The sequence below is a fragment of the Trachypithecus francoisi genome, unplaced genomic scaffold, assembly GCF_009764315.1.
Source record: "Trachypithecus francoisi isolate TF-2019V2 unplaced genomic scaffold, Tfra_2.0 Lachesis_group17, whole genome shotgun sequence".
NCBI classification, from domain to species: domain Eukaryota; kingdom Metazoa; phylum Chordata; class Mammalia; order Primates; family Cercopithecidae; genus Trachypithecus; species Trachypithecus francoisi.
Window position 1 is genome coordinate 19,329,172 of NW_022681462.1, and position 20,175 is coordinate 19,349,346.

Sequence of the window (20,175 nt, forward strand, 5' to 3'; positions counted from 1 at the left end):
TAGCTTAACATCTCCTTTACGCAAGTCAAATTTTTATAAGAAGCCTACTGAGCAGCATATATTTGTCTGCATATTTTAGATTCTATGGAGGTGACCACAACCATTGGTATGTTCTGTCTTCCTGGGAAGACATTCTTCTTCATGGGAAGAATGAAACACAAAACACAGTTCTCAGGGCAAAAGTCTTGCTCATGCTTCATTAGGACTTTCGGCCTTGGATGAGACCAGGATTGAGGTGAGGGTTGACCCCCATCTCGACTCCCACACTCCCTCTCCCCCAACCTCCCACACCACACAAAGTACAGAAAAAGAGGTTCTTCTGGTTGTAGAGACATTGAAGTAACAATATTGTATAAAGGAGGAATTTCTTCTTTTACCCAAGGAAACCTAAGGTCTAAAGGAAAAAAATAAGTGACTCACTGAAAGATGGGAAAATAGAATCTAGGTCTCCTGGCTCCTAGCTTCATCCAGTAGCTCCCCAAATGGATTTTCAAATCCAGGGTGCATCCTCAGAGTCAGCACAATTATTTCAGTAAGGCAGGGGTCCCCAGAGTTGTTATTAGATGTTAGGACAAATAAATAAAAGAAAAAGGGAAAGCAATCAGGTTCTGTAGACAACTAAGATGAGAAGAATCTGGATGAAACATAGATTTTTTTCCCCTATCAATTTCTTAGCCCATTTGGTGTGTGAACATGAATTGTCAGTCTCTGAGGGGGGCATTATTGGACCCTGAACTCTACCTATGTATCTATGTATGTGTATGTATCTATATGTATGTGTATATATGTATGCATGGATGTATGGATGTATCTGTCTATCTATCTATCTATCTATCTATCCATCTGTCTGTCTATCTGTCATGGAACATCTTCCAGGCCAGCATTTCACAGGTCCACTGCAGAACTTCAGGCCCTTGTCCTTGGTATGACATGTAAAATGTGTGCTGGGCACTGCACCTGTGTACCAAGATGACTAGCAGTGGCTGAGTTTAAATGTAGAGACCATCCTGCCTACTCATTGACTTTTCAGTGACATGAAGTTTCCTAAAGCAAATGAAGGCCTCTTCACACATGTCTGCCCCTTACCCCAGGCTTATTACCTTATGTGGATAAAGAGTGAGTTTAAAAGAAATCAGTGGACACTTTAAAAAATATCAGTAAAATCTCACTGCAGCTGTTCTAATCCATTCCTACCAACATTTTTGAAGAGATGTTCATAGCAAATCAAGCTTTATAACCATGTGATCCCATCTTATGGTTTCAATCCATGTACAGGAGGAAAATTGTGGGCACGAAGTTTCCAAAGGGAAAATTTAAAGATTGGTAGTTAATGAAATACAGTTTTCCTCTTTGGTAAATTTAATTTACTAGCTTCACTGTATAGGAAGAAGCAGGAAAAAATTAAAACCAACTCACCTCCAAAACTGTTTTGAGCTTTTACTTGTCTGCCCAATTGACAGTTTCTACTCTCTGCTTTTGATGAAAATATTTTTTATTATTTTAACGTAACTTCTGAAAACTAAATTATCTAGAAGCAAATAAAAAGATATTTCTTTTATAGTTCCCAGAAGAAAAAAACAAACACTAGGAAAGTTCTATCTAGCAGGTGGGAGAGATGTGATAGAGACAGTGATATTTGAGCTGAGCCTTGAACAATGAACAGGAGTCTACCAAGAGAGAGGCTAGGGGGTGGCCCTCCATGATAAAACAACAGCACGTACAAAGGCATGGAGGCACACACATCTTGACTTTTCCGGGAATGGTGGGAGTGCTGGTGAAGCTAGAATATAGGTACATAGCATAAAGTGGCAGACGGGAAGCCTTTGGAAATCTTATTAGAAAGGACCCTGGATGCCATTCCAGTGACTTTGAACTTTCTGTAGGCTGCCAGTGAAATTTCCAAGCATGATAGAGTCATGTCTATCTATGCACTTCAGAAAGACAACCTCAGGGTTAATGAAGAAAATGCATTGGAATATAAGAAACTGATGACCAGAGTGATCAATTGCATGGCTGTTGTGAAAGTCCAGGTGAGGGGAGCTGTGGGCACGGTCAGAGTTGAGAGGCATTTCAGAGATAAAATGACAGTAACTAACTGGAGGTGAGGCTGAGAAAAAGGGCTGTACCAGATACATGGTGCTATCATTAAGTGAGCTCAACATTGCAGAAAAGGGATAGGTTTGGTGGGAGTTGCTCACAGAACATATTTAGCCTAAGCAAAACCATTGCCATGGGCTCAGATAAAAGTTAAGAAGAGGAAACCATTCCTACATTCCTATAGGAGCTGCTAGCTGGAAGGCCTAGTATACCCACAGCTTTTCGGCTGTGATTTTGTTTGATTTTAGGGACTATTCTTTTTCTGAATCTGAGCAATGTTAACATGTAAAACACTCACACCCACAGCTTCAATTGGGTGAGAAGTTATCATAAATCATATTGAGTTTGTTGTGATACCTTCAGCTTCAACAAGTGATGAGTCAGGTCAACTCCATGTGAAAGTTCCTTGCTAAGCATGCAGATATTCTGAAAGGTTTCCTGGTACACTGGGTCGTGGCACAGATAGGAGAAATTGAGGATGATAAGTCTTTGACCCCACCTGGTAACACCTAGTTTGAGTCAACCTGGTTAAGTACAAATATGAGAAGTCTTCTCACTCAGGTCCATGCTTGCCTGCTCCTCTGTCCACTGCTTTCGTGAAGACAAAATGAAGTTCACAGTGAGTAGGTTTTTCCTTTTGAATTTACCGCCATATAGTTGGAGACTGTCAATATTCTGAGATTTAGGAGGTCTGCTTCTTATGGCACCATCATGGAAATTTGTTTTAAAAAAAGCTTATTATCAAAATAAGTGGGTGAGATGGACTTCTTGTCACATTTGTTACAGCAAAATGGGTCTCCAAGAAAGAAAGATTTGCCTTGTTCTCTAGCAGGGCTATTTATTTAAGAAAGCATCTGAAACATGAAGCTACCACAGCATCTCTTCTGTGGTTCCAGGCAGAAGTCTGAGGGTCTAGGAGGAGGTGGACCGAGAAATCCAGCCAAAGTAACTCGTAGTGCCAGGTTTCTCACAACAGGATGCAAAAGGGCTAGAATCAGATGACTGTTTTCATGTTTCAACATACTACGCACTGGAAAACGTTACGGCAGACTCTACTTTATAATGGGGCTGCAAATGTAAAACAATTATCTAGAACTAGGTCCTCTTAATAGCAGCAAAATTTCAGAGGGTCAGAGGGAGCTCCAGACACAGGTTAGATCTGATTTCTCTCCTAGTTCTGCTGTGAACAAGAGGTATAAGTTTGGCCAACTCAACCCCTGAAGCTCAGTTACCTTATCTGTAAAATGACTGCATTGTACTAGTTGTTCGCTAAAATTTCTTCTGCCTCTGACTTTTTAGGAGACTAATTTTTAACTCCTTTTTAAGCTATTGGGAGAAAAATTTAATTTTTTAAAAAAATTACCTTGACTCTCTAAAGCAGTTCTCAAAACTATTTTGTCCCAGGCGGAGGAAATGAGACTAGGTATGAGACTAGGTACCCAGAAGGAGGCACCCTGCGTAAAAGCTCTGTGCTCTGACAACCAGTGTCAGGGACCCTGTGACAAATAATTAAACCAAGTATCCTGGAACACTGCTAGTGGCATCGCCTCTGCTGATCACTCTTGCCAGCCAGACACCTATCCTTGCTTTCTCATCATCGGCATCCAACCTGCCTACTAATCCATTGCTGTGGAAAGTCTTTTTTTAATAAAAAGATTATTTCTATTAGGAAGAAAACATCCCATGTTAAATAGGAAAATTAACTGAAATCATTTTCAGATGTGATTTTTAGAACTTATAGCCATTTCAAACCATAGTATTCATTTATACTATACTATTTATTGTAAAACTTATTCTTTTTTTTTCCAAAGAAAATAAGACAGTTTGCTTTATTTTAAAACAGTAACTTTCTTATATTGGGGCACTGACCAAAATTCAATACTGATACAAACATGTTTCCTAGGAGGTCAAAATATGAGCCAGGTGAATTTTCTGATTTTCACTAAAGAGAGAATTTTAAACCTTATAAAACAATTAGAAACAAGTGAGTGAGAGGTGAACATCAACAACCTGTGTAACATAAGCCACAGTACAAATTTAAGCTGAATAACCAAGCCCTGTCAGTTACCCCAAATCATTTTTGTTAATATTTAGGAGAATGCACATGTTTTCAATAACTTAAAAGTGAATCTTTACTCCCACCTCTTAATACTCACAAGAAGTATAACTTTCTTCTTTTACTAGATTCAAATAATCCAAATATCTATTCAAGGTAGGATGCTCTGGCATTAACTATAGCTGAGTTTATCCGAAATGGAAAAATCATGAAGACTTATAAAGCATTTAAAAAATAATCATTTATAGGCCGGGCGCGGTGACTCAAGCCTGTAATCCCAGCACTTTGGGAGGCCGAGATGGGTGGATCGCGAGGTCAGGAGATCGAGACCATCCTGGTTAACCCGGTGAAACCCCGTCTCTGCTAAAAAATACAAAAAACTAGCCGGGCGAGGTGGCGGGCGCCTGTAGTCCCAGCTACTCGGGAGGCTGAGGCAGGAGAATGGCGTGAACCCGGGAGGCGAAGCTTGCAGTGAGCTGAGATCCGGCCACTGCACTCCAGCCTGGGCCACAGAGCGAGACTCCGTCTCACTAAAAAAAAAATAATAATAATCATTTATAGCAAGTCCTTGAAAGCCCTAGATAAGAAAGGCAGTTCTCTACTTTCTAAGAACACCTATGGTTTATATTACTTAATATATTTCAACAAAACAGCATTCTGACCAATGATAATTTATAGGAAATTCATTTGCCAAGTATATGTTTTATTATAAAGTTAATATTTTTACCAATCTTAAAAATTTTTTAACTCTATTCTGACATTTCCAGAAGTATTATCTTAGCAAAGTCACCTTTATGATGCCACTTATTAAACTGAAGAGAAACAACATGGTACATTCCGGGTTTTACTTAAAAAGGGATTTGATTCAATAATTTGATTTATCACTACTTGAAAATTACATTTTCTTCCTCAGTACTGGATGGCAATGAGATGAAAGCAGCTTCCCTGGCTCTCAACTTCCCTTCTTCATCAATTTTTCCAGTTTTTCATAGGACCTATGCTAAAAATTCTAAAACTATATATCACATTAATATAACTACTTATAGTTAATCAGCAATTTCACATTATCATTAAAACTTTTATGGTTAAAAAATGCAAGGTAAGAGAAGAACAAAACACGTCAAACTAGAACTGAACACATTGGTAAAATAAGCAAATATTTTTTATAAGCTTGGATAGACAAAGAAAGAAGACATCATTTTGCCATGTAACAGGAGATCGTTGTTATTTGCCATTTCAGATTGTCTTTGCTGGACTTCTTGGAGTCTTTCTAGCTCCTGCCCTTGCTGACTATGTAAGTCTCACCTTTTCAAGTTTGCTACCAAAATGCATTTGCAAATAAATGTGGTACTAAATCACTCTCAATCCCTTGTAAACTTCAGAATATCAACGTCAACGATGACAACAACAATGCTGGAAGTGGGCAGCAGTCAGTGAGTGTCAACAATGAACACAACGTGGCTAATGTTGACAATAACAATGGATGGAACTCCTGGAATTCCATCTGGGATTATGGAAATGTAGGTAGCCAACATGCAATTTTCACTTTGTTGTTTAAAAATAGGATTTCTTTTTAACAAAAAATGTGCATGCTAGCCATAAAGAAATTAAAAGTAAATTCTAATTACACATAAGCATACAGTTATAAGTAAAGATGCCCATTTTGCCCATCCAATTTTGTTCCCTAGAGATAACTACTGTTAAGAAGTATTGCATGATCAGTTAAAATTCAAACCAATAAACACTATGTTCAAGGGATTGCGTGTATATACAACAAATATGAACATCCTTTTGCCTTGCCTGCAGATATCCTAAATAATGTTGTACAACATTACTGCTTCCAAAACTTAGCCTATCTCACGTTGTTTTCAAAGGAGGTTTTATGATCCCCTTCTAAAGAGATTGAAATTGACATTTCACCTAAAACTCAGGAAATATAAATGACAATATTAATTGGTAAGTGAGGAAAGAGAAAGAAAGAAGAAAGAAAAGAAAAGAAAGAAAGAAAGAGAACAAGAAGGAGGAGGAGGAGAAGGAGGAAGAGGAGGAGAAGAAGGAGGAGGGAAGGAAGGAAGGAAGGAGAGAAGGAAAGAGAAAGAAAGAAAGAAAGAAAGAAAGAAAGAAGAAAGAAAGAAAGAAAGAAAGAAAGAAAGAAAGAAAGAGAGAAAAAGAGAAGGAAAGAAAAAGAGAATCAAAGAAAGAGAGGAGCAAAGAAAGGAACACTTAGCACTAGTTAGGAGACTCAGCTCTGCAATTATCAGCTATATATTTAACGAACTTAATACTTTTAAATAGCAAAGTCTTTATTGTTTCCATTTTATCTGGTCAATTGGAAAAATAATTTTTGTCTTACCTGTCTCCGTGAAATGTGGGGATCAAAGGAGACTAAAACATGATAGCTTCTAAAGTCTATTTCAGTAAAACAGACATATATAGAGGGATTTTCATCATGCTAGAACCTGAAAATAAAGCAAACCAGTTAGATGCTCAGTCTCTGCCCTCACAGAATTGCAGTCTGTCCTCACAAATGTCAGCAATAAATACGATTGCCAAGCAGTGCCACATCCAGTGCTCTTATCCCAGCTCATCATGATCTTGGAGTTCCATTTCTCTCTGCTGGTGGAACTGACTTCTGATAAGAAAAGCTCCTTGGAGAATACATGCCTCACTATTTGCCATCTACTTTAACAGGGCTTTGCTGCAACCAGACTCTTTCAAAAGAAGATATGCATTGTGCACAAAATGAACAAGGAGGTCTTGCCCTCCATTCAATCCCTTGATGCACTGGTCAAGGAAAAGAAGGTAAAAATAAAAGGCTTTTTATTTTTGGTGAGGGGAGATGTTTTACAACCTTCAGTAAATAACGAGAAGATCACAGTCATTCCCTCCTGACTACAGTATGTTGTAGTGTGCAGCACAAAGGGGGAAGTTATTGGTGATTGCCTGAGGGAAGGCAGCTTCTGCCACATCAAATGCTGTGGCTCACACCTACCTCTACAACCGCTGAGCAAAGCACTTGAAACCTTGACTGTTAGAGGAGCGAAGCTCTGGTCACACCAATAGGAGCCCTCAGTACTTTGTGAAGGACATTTTTCTGCAAGAGTTGGTTAGGGTTATCAGATTTAGCAAATGAAAATAGAAGATATCCAGTTAGGTTTGAATTTTAGGTAAGCAGCAGTTCTTTTTAGTATAATATATCCTATGCAATATTTGAGATATAATAAAAAAAGATCCATTGTTTATCTGAAATTCAAATGTAACTGGGTATTGTATATTTTGTCTGGCCATACTAATCCAGGTGAGTGGAAAGAAGAGATGCATAATGCTTTAACATGTTTGCCTGAGTTCATATTCCTATAACTGATAAATGGGTACCTTTCGTTGACAAGGTAGAGAAAATAAATAAACTGCATTCTCAGAAGATGATTATTACATAGTCCAATCCAAGGAATCTATGATGATCAAATGAGGTCCAAGTTTCAGAATAAATTTAGCCTCAGACTTCTGTTTTTATGAGAAGCTGAGGTTTCAAACCAGCTAAATCTGTTAGGACACTTAGAAATGTTCAGATACACAGAAGAAGCTAGAAATAGCCTTCTTCATCTTGATTATGGAAAAATTTAGCTGAACAATACTCACTGTTGGCCTTGAATACCCCTCAAGTCAACAAACCACTGGGCTTGGCATTCATTCTTTCCCATTCTTCCCTTCTACCTGTCTTTTCCACACTCAGCTTCAGGGTAAGGGACCAGGAGGACCACCTCCCAAGGGCCTGATGTACTCAGTCAACCCAAACAAAGTCGATGACCTGAGCAAGTTAGGAGTACACATTGCAAACATGTGTCATGGGATTCCAACATACATGGCTGAGGAGATGCAAGGTGAGTAGCATCCCTACTGTGCACCCCAAGTTAGTGCTGGTGGGATTGTCAGACTATCCTCATGCATTTCCATAGTGGGCACCAGTGATGCAGGGATGGTCATCAAGGCCAACATTTGTTCAGTGCTTGCTCTGTGCCAGCTGCTGTTCTATGTGCTTTAAGTGTGTTAACTCAATTGGTTCTTCACAGCAATCTTATAGGTTCTATTTTGATCCTACTTTATGCATAAGGAAACTGAGGTACAGAGAGGTCACAAAATCCTTGCCTGGGCCAATTCCAAGCATTTTGGCTCTGGATTCTGTGCTCTTAAATATTATGGAACGCTGCCTTTCAGATGTGAATCAAGAGTAGACTCAAGTCATATTCAAAAGAATGCATGAATGGCTAAATGAAAAGAGAATGCTAATAGAATCTATTAACTTTCTATAGCTCAGACAATCACTGAATTTCTGGACATTCAAAGAACAGCTGCACAAAAACAAAGTGTCTACCTAGGGACCTAACTTAACGGCAGTTTTCCAGATCTCTGAATTGATTGATTTCATCACAACAGATAGATAAACCTTGACATTAATGCATAGCTAGTTTGGAAACCCCTACTCCCCCAATCCCCTGCAAGAAAAGAGTCCTTGAATAAACATTAATATAGGCTTCTTCTTTTTTCTTTGTTAGGGGCAAGCCTGCTTTTTTACTCAGAAAAGTGCTTCACGACCAATATACTATGGATTGTGAATATTTCTTTCTGTGGAGAAAAGGTGGAGTACTAAACAGTTTTTTAAAGCCACTATGGATTTAGTCATCTGAATATGCTGTGCAGAAAAAAATATGGGCTCTAGTGGTTTTTACCATGTCATTCTGAATGTTTTCTCTACTAGTTATGTTTAGTTTCTTTAAGTTTCAATAAAATCATTTAGCACTGAATTCAGTGTATACTCACATTTCTTATGATTTCTTATGACTTGGAATGCACAGGATCAAAAGTGCAACGTGGTGGTGGCAAGTTGTTGAAGTGCATTAGACTCAACGGTTAGCCTATATTCAAGACCTATCTCCTGTAAAGAACCCCTTCAGGTGCTTCAGGCACCACTAACCACAACCCTGGGAATGGTTCCAAGACTCTCCGACTGCTCTGAAGGCTGATCTATAGTTGTTGTGCACAGTAACGTTTCAGATCAGCAAGGACAGAAATTCACTCAGAGTCGCATAAGCCAGAAAGGGTGGTTTATTGCAAGGATACAAGAATATCTCAAAAAATCTGAGAGCAAAAAAAGCAGCTGGTTATCAGAAAGACTACATACAACCAGGAACTCTGCTGACACCAAGACCCAAGTCTGCTTCTCTCCCTGAAGCCATGTGTTACCTCTTCTCTCATCTTCTCTAAATTTTACTTCCCTCTTTTTCGCATATTGCAGATGGCTTTTTTTGTGCTCATGGCAGAGAATGGCTGAACCCAATTTTCAGCCTCATCTCCCATGTTTACATGTCTTTCCAGTTCAAAAGGTAATAACTCATGTTGAATCCCAATTCCATTTTCCTTGATCCTGTTTGGCTCAAAGTTCACAATTTCCATTCACTGATGGCCAGGAGAGTGAAAGGTGTCAGAGAAAATAGAGACTCTAAATATTGTGTATTTCAATATAAAACTGTTAATTTTTAAAAGTTGCTCCCATACATCTTTTTCAAATCCCCAGTGACATAGGGGAATATCTAATCCAGTCCCAAGTCTTCAGGTGAAATAGCCACAAATAATTCTAACAAATAAAACTAAAGACATTGATTCTCACCGTTTGGAAAAATGCTAATATCTACCAGTTTTTATAGGGATGAAACTGCTATATTTTTCCTCATACTGATGCTATTTTGTTACTGTTCACATGAAGTGTACTATGAGGTTGGTAGAACTTCCAAAATATTCTGAAGCCGTGAGAGGTAAAAATTTATCAAAACCCCATCAAAGGTCATGGTCTTAGATAATTCCCTACTGTGAGTGAGAAAGAAATACAACTGTGACTCATAAACTGGATACAACGTCATGTACCTGACTTTTGGGAACTGGTAAATCCCATGTTTCTTAGAAGAATTGTGTAGCCCCTATTTCAGGATAAAAAATTAAATTCACTAGGAATATACAAAAATTCTAGATTATATATACCTATCAAAATATATAATAGAAAAATTATAAGAATTGAGGAGACTTTAACAATTTCATTATCCTAGTTGAAGATTTTAACGTATATCTTTCAATAAGCTATAAATGAAGCAGTTACAGATATAAAAAATGTTTAACAAAATTAACAAGCTTGTGTTAATGAACATATGTAGAACACTGCAGAATATATATCCTCTTAAGCATGTGTGAAACATTTACAGCTGGGCGCGGTGGCTCACGCCTGTAATCCCAGCACTTTGGGAGGCCGAGGCGGGTGAATCACGAGGTCAGGAGATCGAGACCATCCTGGCTAACACAGTGAAACCCTGTCTCAACTAAAAATACAAAAAAAAAAAATTAGCGGGGGCGGAGCAAGATGGCCGAATAGGAACAGCTCCAGCCTCCAACTTCCAGCGCGAGCGACACAGAAGACCAGTGATTTCTGCATTTTCAACTGAGGTACTGGGGTCATCTCACTGGGGAGTGCCGGACAATTGGTGCTGGTCAGCTGCTGCAGCCCGACCAGCGAGAGCTGAAGCAGGGCGAGGCATTGCCTCACCTGGGAAGCACAAGGGGGAAGGGAATCCCTTTTCCTAGCCAGAGGAACTGAGACACACAACTCCTGGAAAATCGGGTAATTCCCACCCCAATACTGCGCTTTAAGCAAACGGGCACACCAGGAGATTATACCCACACCTGGTGGGGAGGGTCCCACGGCCACGGAGCCTCCCTCATTGCTAGCACAGCAGTCTGCGATCTAACAGAAATGGCAGCAGCGAGGCTGGGGGAGGGGCGCCCACCATTGCTGAGGCTTAAGTAGGTAAACAAAGCCGATGGGAAGCTTGAACTGGGTGGAGCTCACAGCAGCTCAAGGAAACCTGCTTGTCTCTGTAGACTCCACCTCTGGGGACAGGGCACAGCTAAACAACAAAAGGGGAAGCAGCAGAGGCCTGTGCAGACACGAACGACTCTGTCTGACAGCTTTGAAGAGAGCAGTGGATCTCCCAACACAGAGGTTGAGATCTGAGAACGGACAGACTGCCTGCTCAAGTGGGTCCCTGACCCCTGAGTAGCCTAACTGGGAGACATCCCCCACTAGGGGCAGTCTGACACCCCACACCTCACAGGGTGGAGTACACCCCTGAGAGGAAGCTTCCAAAGTAAGAATCAGACAGGTACACTCGCTGTTCAGCAATATTCTATCTTCTGCAACCTCTGCTGCTGATACCCAGGCAAACAGGGTCTGGAGTGGACCTCAAGCAATCTCCAACAGACCTACAGCTGAGGGTCCTGACTATTAGAAGGAAAACTATCAAACAGGAAGAACACCTATACCAAAACCCCATCAGTATGTCACCATCATCAAAGACCAGAGGCAGATAAAACCACGAAGATGGGGAAGAAGCAGGGCAGAAAAGCTGGAAATTCAAGAAATAAGAGTGCATCTCCCCCTGCAAAGGAGCGCAGCTCATCGCCAGCAACAGATCAAAGCTGGTCAGAGAATGACTTTGACGAAATGAGAGAAGAAGGCTTCAGTCCATCAAACTTCTCAGAGCTAAAGGAGGAATTACGTACCCAGCGCAAAGAAACTAAAAATCTTGAAAAAAGAGTGGAAGAATTGATAGCTAGAATAATTAATGCAGAGAAGGTCATAAATGAAATGACAGAGATGAAAACCATGACACGAGAAATACGTGACAAATCCACAAGCTTCAGTAACCGACTTGATCAACTGGAAGAAAGAGTATCAGCGATTGAGGATCAAATGAATGAAATGAAGTGAGAAGAGAAACCAAAAGAAAAAAGAAGAAAAAGAAATGAGCAAAGCCTGCAAGAAGTATGGGATTATGTAAAAAGACCAAATCTACGTCTGATTGGAGTGCCTGAAAGCGAGGAGGAAAATGGAACCAAGTTGGAAAACACTCTTCAGGATATCATCCAGGAGAACTTCCCCAACCTAGTAGGGCAGGCCAACATTCAAATTCAGGAAATACAGAGAACACCACAAAGATACTCCTCGAGAAGAGCAACTCCAAGACACATAATTGCCAGATTCACCAAAGTTGAAATGAAGGAAAAAATCTTAAGGGCGGCCAGAGAGAAAGGTCGGGTTACCCACAAAGGGAAGCCCATCAGACTAACAGCAGACCTCTCGGCAGAAACTCTACAAGCCAGAAGAGGGTGGGGGCCAATATTCAACGTTCTTAAAGAAAAGAATTTTAAACCCAGAATCTCATATCCAGCCAAACTAAGTTTCATAAGTGAAGGAGAAATAAAATCCTTTACAGATAAGCAAATGCTTAGAGATTTTGTCACCACCAGGCGTGCCTTACAAGAAACCCTGAAGGAAGCCCTAAACATGGAAAGGAACAACGGTACCAGCCATTGCAAAAACATGCCAAAATGTAAAGACCATCGAGGCTAGGAAGAAACTGCATCAACTAACGAGCAAAATAACCAGTTATATCATAATGGCAGGATCAAGTTCACACATAACAATATTAACCTTAAAGTTAATGGACTAAATGCTCCAATTAAAAGACACAGACTGGCAAATTGGATAAAGAGTCAAGACCCATCAGTCTGCTGTATTCAGGAGACCCATCTCACATGCAGAGACATACATAGGCTCAAAATAAAGGGATGGAGGAAGATCTACCAAGCAAATGGAGAACAAAAAAAAGCAGGGTTGCAATCCTAGTCTCTGATAAAATAGACTTTAAACCATCAAAGATCAAAAGAGACAAAGAAGGCCATTACATAATGGTAAAGGGATCCATTCAACAGGAAGAGCTAACTCTCCTAAATATATACGCACCCAATACAGGAGCATCCAGATTCATAAAGCAAGTCCTTAGAGACTTACAAAGAGACTTAGACTCCTATACAATAATAATGGGAGACTTCAACACTCCACTGTCAACATTAGACAGATCAACGAGACAGAAAGTTAACAAGGATATCCAGGAATTGAACTCATCTCTGCACCAAGCGGACCTAATAGACATCTATAGAACTCTCCACCCCAAATCAACAGAATATACATTCTTCTCAGCACCACATCACACCTATTCCAAAATTGACCACATAATTGGAAGTAAAGCACTCCTTAGCAAATGTAAAAGAACAGAAATTATAACAAACTGTCTCTCAGACCACAGTGCAATCAAACTAGAACTCAGGACTAAGAAACTCAATCACAACCGCTCAACTACATGGAAACTGAACAACCTGCTCCTGAATGACTACTGGGTACCTAACGAAATGAAGGCAGAAATAAAGATGTTCTTTGAAACCAATGAGAACAAAGATACAACATACCAGAATCTCTGGGACACATTTAAAGCAGTGTGTAGAGGGAAATTTATAGCACTAAATGCCCACAAGAGAAAGCTGGAAAGATCTAAAATTGACACTCTAACATCACAATTAAAAGAACTGGAGAAGCAAGAGCAAACACATTCAAAAGCTAGCAGAAGGCAAGAACTCACTAAGATCAGAGCAGAACTGAAGGAGATAGAGACACAAAAAACCTTCCAAAAAAACAATGAATCCAGGAGCTGGTTTTTTGAAAAAATCAACAAAATTGACAGACTGCTAGCAAGACTAATAAAGAAGAAAAGAGAGAAGAATCAAATAGACACAATAAAAAATGATAAAGGGGATATCACCACCGACCCCACAGAAATACAAACTACCATCAGAGAATACTATAAACACCTCTACGCAAATCAACTAGAAAATCTAGAAGAAATGGATAATTTCCTGGACACTTACACTCTTCCAAGACTAAACCAGGAAGAAGTTGAATCCCTAAATAGACCAATAGCAGGCTCTGAAATTGAGGCAATAATTAATAGCCTACCAACCAAAAAAAGTCCAGGACCAGATGGATTCACAGCTGAATTCTATCAGAGGTACAAGGAGGAGCTGGTACCATTCCTTCTGAAACTATTCCAATCAATTGAAAAAGAGGGAATCCTCCCTAACTCATTTTATGAGGCCAACATCATCCTGATACCAAAGCCTGGCAGAGACACAACAAAAAAAGAAAATTTTAGACCAATATCCCTGATGAACATCGATGCAAAAATCCTCAATAAAATACTGGCAAACCGGATTCAGCAGCACATCAAAAAGCTTATCCACCATGGTCAAGTGGGCTTCATCCCTGGGATGCAAGGCTGGTTCAACATTCACAAATCAATAAACGTAATCCAGCATATAAACAGAACCAAAGACAAGAACCACATGATTATCTCAATAGATGCAGAAAAGGCTTTTGACAAAATTCAACAGCCCTTCATGCTAAAAATGCTCAATAAATTCGGTATTGATGGAACGTACCTCAAAATAATAAGAGCTATTTACGACAAACCCACAGCCAATATCACACTGAATGGGCAAAAACTGGAAAAATTCCCTTTGAAAACTGGCACAAGACAGGGATGCCCTCTCTCACCACTCCTATTCAACATAGTGTTGGAAGTTCTGGCTAGGGCAATCAGGCAAGAGAAAGAAATCAAGGGTATCCAGTTAGGAAAAGAAGAAGTCAAATTGTCCCTGTTTGCAGATGACATGATTGTATATTTAGAAAACCCCATCGTCTCAGCCCAAAATCTCCTTAAGCTGATAAGCAACTTCAGCAAAGTCTCAGGATACAAAATCAATGTGCAAAAATCACAAGCATTCTTATACACCAGTAACAGACAAACAGAGAGCCAAATCATGAATGAACTTCCATTCACAATTGCTTCAAAGAGAATAAAATACCTAGGCATCCAACTTACAAGGGATGTAAAGGACCTCTTCAAGGAGAACTACAAACCACTGCTCAGTGAAATAAAAGAGGACACTAACAAATGGAAGAACATACCATGCTCATGGATAGGAAGAATCAATATCGTGAAAATGGCCATACTGCCCAAGGTGATTTATAGATTCAATGCCATCCCCATCAAGCTACCAATGAGTTTCTTCACAGAATTGGAAAAAACTGCTTTAAAGTTCATATGGAACCAAAAAAGAGCCTGCATTGCCAAGACAATCGTAAGTCATAAGAACAAAGCTGGAGGCATCACGCTACCTGACTTCAAACTATACTACAAGGCTACAGTAACCAAAACAGCATGGTACTGGTACCAAAACAGAGATATAGACCAATGGAACAGAACAGAGTCCTCAGAAATAATACCACACATCTACAGCCATCTGATCTTTGACAAACCTGAGAAAAACAAGAAATGGGGAAAGGATTCCCTATTTAATAAATGGTGCTGGGAAAATTGGCTAGCCATAAGTAGAAAGCTGAAACTGGATCCTTTACTTACTCCTTATACGAAAATTACTTCAAGATGGATTAGAGACTTAAATGTTAGACCTAATACCATAAAAACCCTAGAAGAAAACCTAGGTAGTACCATTCAGGACATAGGCATGGGCAAGGACTTCATGTCTAAAACACCAAAAGCAATGGCAGCAAAAACCAAAATTGACAAATGGGATCTAATTAAACTAAAGAGCTTCTGCACAGCAAAAGAAACTACCATCAGAGTGAACAGGTAACCTACAGAATGGGAGAAAATTTTTGCAATCTACTCATCTGACAAAGGGCTCATATCCAGAACCTACAAAGAACTCAAACAAATTACAAGAAAAAAGCAAACAACCCCATCAAAAAGTGGGCAAAGGATATGAACAGACATTTCTCAAAAGAAGACATTCATACAGCCAACAGACACATGAAAAAATGCTCATCATCACTGGCCATCAGAGAGATGCAAATCAAAACCACAAATGAGATACCATCTCACACCAGTTAGAATGGCAATCATTAAAAAGTCAGGAAACAACAGGTGCTGGAGAGGATGTGGAGAAATAGGAACACTTTTACACTGTTGGTGGGATTGTAAACTAGTTCAACCATTATGGAAAACAGTATGGCGATTCCTCAAGGATCTAGAACTAGATGTACCATATGACCCAGCCATCCCACTACTGGGTATATACCCAAAGGATTATAAATCATGCTGCTATAAAGACACATGCACACGTATGATTATTGTGGCACTATTCACAATAGCAAAGACTTGGAATCAACCCAAATGTCCATCAGTGACAGATTGGATTAAGAAAATGTGGCACATATACACCATGGAATATTATGCAGCCATAAAAAAGGATGAGTTTGCATCCTTTGTAGGGACATGGATGCAGCTGGAAACCATCATTCTTAGCAAACTATCACAAGAACAGAAAACCAAACACCGCATGTTCTCACTCATAGATGGGAACTCAACAATGAGATCACTTGGACTCAGGAAGGGGAACATCACACATTGGGGCCTATCATGGGGAGGGGGGAGGGATTGCATTGGGAGTTATACCTGATGTAAATGATGAATTGATGGGTGCTGACGAGTTGATGGGTGCAGCACACCAACATGGCACAAGTATACATATATAACAAACCTGCACGTTATGCACATGTACCCTAGAACTTAAAGCATAATAAAAAAAAAAATTAGCTAGGCATGGTGGCGGGCACCTGTAGTCCCAGCGACTCAGGAGGCTGAGGCAGGAGAATGGCGTGAACCCGGGAGGCGGAGCTTGCAGTGAGCCGAGATCACGCCCCCCCCCCACCCCCCGCCCCGTACTCCAGCCTGGGCGATAGAGTTAGACTCCGCCTCAAAAAAAAAAAAAAAAAAGAAACATTTACAAATATTGGTCACTTGCTGAGACATAAATAAAATCTCAAAAAGCTCACATATTGGCATCATAAGAGAAGAAATTGTTCTGATCTAATTTTAATTAGGATAAAATAAACATTTTTCTCTAAATAAAACCAAATTACCCATTTGTTTTGAAATCAGGTATACTAATTCTAAATAACACAAGTGCTAACAAAAAATTCATGAATAAAAGTAAAACACATTTAGTACTATGCAATAATGAAAACACTGCATATAAAACCTTATGAGTAGCAGCTATAGCAATGTGCAGTGAAAAACTGGTAGCCTTAAATCTTTATTTTATAGAAGAATGGCTGAACATTGAGTTAGGCCTTCAATTTGACAAATGAGGGATAAGCATAATGTATACAAAATACATATGAGGAAAGAAATAATATTGACAATTCAGAAATTAATAAAATTGAAAACAAACGTACAATAGTAGTAAAGGAATGGGGTCAAAAGTTTATAAACTTCACAAGAGAAAATTCCAGACCAAGATGGTTTTTACAGGCAATCTAACAAATATTGAAGATACAAATGACTTTAAGCGTATACAAACTATTCAAGTGTATAGGGGGAAAACAAAACCAGGAGTACTTCCAACTCATTTCGTAAGAATATTATTAACTTGATTTCAAAACCTGACATGGATTGTATGAAAAAGTAAAATTAAAGAGTGATCTCTGTCATAAATATAGATGCAAAATTTCTTAACAAGATAATTACAAATCAATTGGGCAATGTACACAAAATATAATATAGCATGATTAGGTTGGATGTTTCATAGCAATCCAAGTTGATTTGATCATAGGAAATAATGTAATCTGCTGCATTAAAAGACAACAATTTTGGATATATCTCAATAGCAACAAAAAATACATAGTAAATTTGAATATTCATTGTTAAAAGAAGTAATTCTTAGAAAATTAGGAATCAGAAGAAACTTCATTAAACTACTGAATGTTTAATTCAGTAGTTAAACATTTGTTTGGATCATCCCCTCCAAAAATCTACTGTAAGTATCATACAAAACAATGAAAGCATTCCTATTTAAAAAAAAAGATGCCTGCCATCACAATTTCTAGAAACATTTTACTGAAAGTTATTAAAGCAAGAAAAATAAACAAAAAGGCATAAATATTAGAAAGAAAGAATAAAAAAGCCATCATTCCGCCCAGATGACATGATTTCTGTGTAAAAACTCAAACAAACCTATATAAGTTATGGGAGTCAGAGAATTTAGAGATTTCTAAGTACCAAAATGACTATCAAATATGAATTTTATTTTTATGGATTAGCAGCAAACATAGAAACTTTAATTTTTTTATAGATACACTTATAATTGCAAAACATATGACATACCTAGGAAAAACTATTTAATAATATTTCTTAAGCACCTTAATAGTGCTACATCCATAGCATTATTCCACTATAGAAATCCATCAGCATATAAAAATGCAAAGATCCCTGCCTCTTTTAGCTAACATTTTAGTTAGAAGAGACAGAAATAATGATAAATATAATTAATTAATAGTAGGATATTTGGTAGGATAGTAATTTATGCTACAACATAGTTGCATAGTATTTTTTCTTAGCACACTAAGAAAAAAGTACTGAGCAGAGTGAGAGGAATCAAGAGTGTCAGCAGGTAAGAGGCAGTTTGCAATTTTTAATAGGGTATTGGGATACGCATCGAGAAGGTGACATTTAAACAAAGACTGAAGGAGATGAAGTTGTTAGCCATGCCAATATTTCTGAGGGAAAAGCATTATGAGCAGAGGAAACAGCTAGTGTTAAGGTCTAAGACAGAAGCATGTCTGACACATTAAAAGTACAGCAAGGAGCTCAATGTGATTGAAGCAGGATGAGCAAAGCAGAGAGTAATAGGAGAGGAGGGCAGAAGGGTAACGGGAAACTAAATCATGAAGAGCCCCTTTGGGTGTTACTCTGAGTAAAATAGGGAGACACCGCAGGAATTTGAGGAGAGATAAGATATCATTTTGCTAAGTAATAACTAGCAAAAGAAGTGCTAGACTTCTATGGAAACTTTATTGAGATGTTAAGGTAAACTAAATAAATGCAGAGATACACCATAGCCTTGAATTAGAAGATTTAATATTACAAAATGTCAGTTCTTCTCCAATCTATAGATTCAAGGCAAATTGAAAACAAATCTTCAATATATTGTGTGTGTGTGCGTGTGTGTGTGTGTGTGTAGTACATAACAAACTAAATTTAGAATATACATGGAAGATCAGGGGCCAGTTGGGAGACAGTTCTCCATGAGTTGTTGGTGCTTCTACACATCTTGTGAGTAGAAGCACTGACTGCCCTTTGTTCTTAACTAATTTTTGCAAAGATTTTTTGTATGGCAAATAGCTTTGGAAGACAGAGATAGTGTCTTCCTTTAGAGGAAAGAGCAAGCATGCTGTCTATTATAAAAGATTCGCATTCCCAAAGCTCAGGGTTTCTCTCAGTAATGCAATCTACTGTGTGTGCAAGCATCAATCTGGGTCTACATTGTCTGAAGGGGTGGCCTGCCCCTCCACACCTGTGGGTGTTTCTCGTTAGGTGGAACAAGAGACTTGAGAAAAGAAATAAGACACAGAGACAAAGTATAGCGAAAGAAAAGTGGGGCCCAGGGGACCGGCGCTCAGCTTACAGAGGACCCACGCCGGCACCGGTCTCTGAGTTCGCTTAGTATTTATTGATAATTATCTTTACCATCTTAAAGAAAAGGAAGTAGCAGGATAATAGGATCATTGTAGGTAGAAAATTAGCAGTAAGACATATGGATAAAGATCTCTGTGACATGAATAAGTTCAAAGGAAAATGCTGTGCCTTGATATGCATATGCAAACATCTCCATAAACCTTTTAGCAGCATTGTTCCAGACTATCACATGGGGAGAAACCTTGGACAATACCTAGCTTTCCTAGGTAGAGGTCCCTGCGACCTTTGGCCGTGTAAGTGTCCCTGGGTAGTTGAGATTAAGAGAATGGTGATGACTTTTTAACCAGCAAGCTGCCTTCAGGTACTTGTTTAAAAAAGCACGTCCTTCACAGCCCAAAACCCTTTAAAACTTAAGTCACCACAGCACATGTCTCTTGCAAGGACAAGGTTGGGGGTAGGGTCACAGATTAACAGCATCTCAAATACAGAACAAAATGGAGTCTCTTATGTCTGTTTCCTTCTATATAGACACAGTAACAGGCTGATCTCTCTTTCTTTTCCCCACAATTGTCACTTCTATGAGAC

At 39.0% G+C, this 20,175-nt stretch overlaps 1 protein-coding gene across 1 annotated transcript; it reads left to right on the plus strand.

The window, feature by feature from the left end:
- Positions 1-2,600: 2,600 nt before the first annotated feature.
- On the plus strand, positions 2,601-8,955 carry LOC117099780 (gastrokine-1). The gene is made up of 6 exons (XM_033239292.1): positions 2,601-2,716; positions 5,394-5,447; positions 5,536-5,673; positions 6,845-6,955; positions 7,887-8,034; positions 8,707-8,955. Exons 1-6 carry the CDS (start codon positions 2,663-2,665, stop codon positions 8,799-8,801), a joined length of 600 nt encoding a protein of 199 aa, XP_033095183.1. The 5' UTR covers positions 2,601-2,662; the 3' UTR covers positions 8,802-8,955.
- Positions 8,956-20,175: the final 11,220 nt, after the last annotated feature.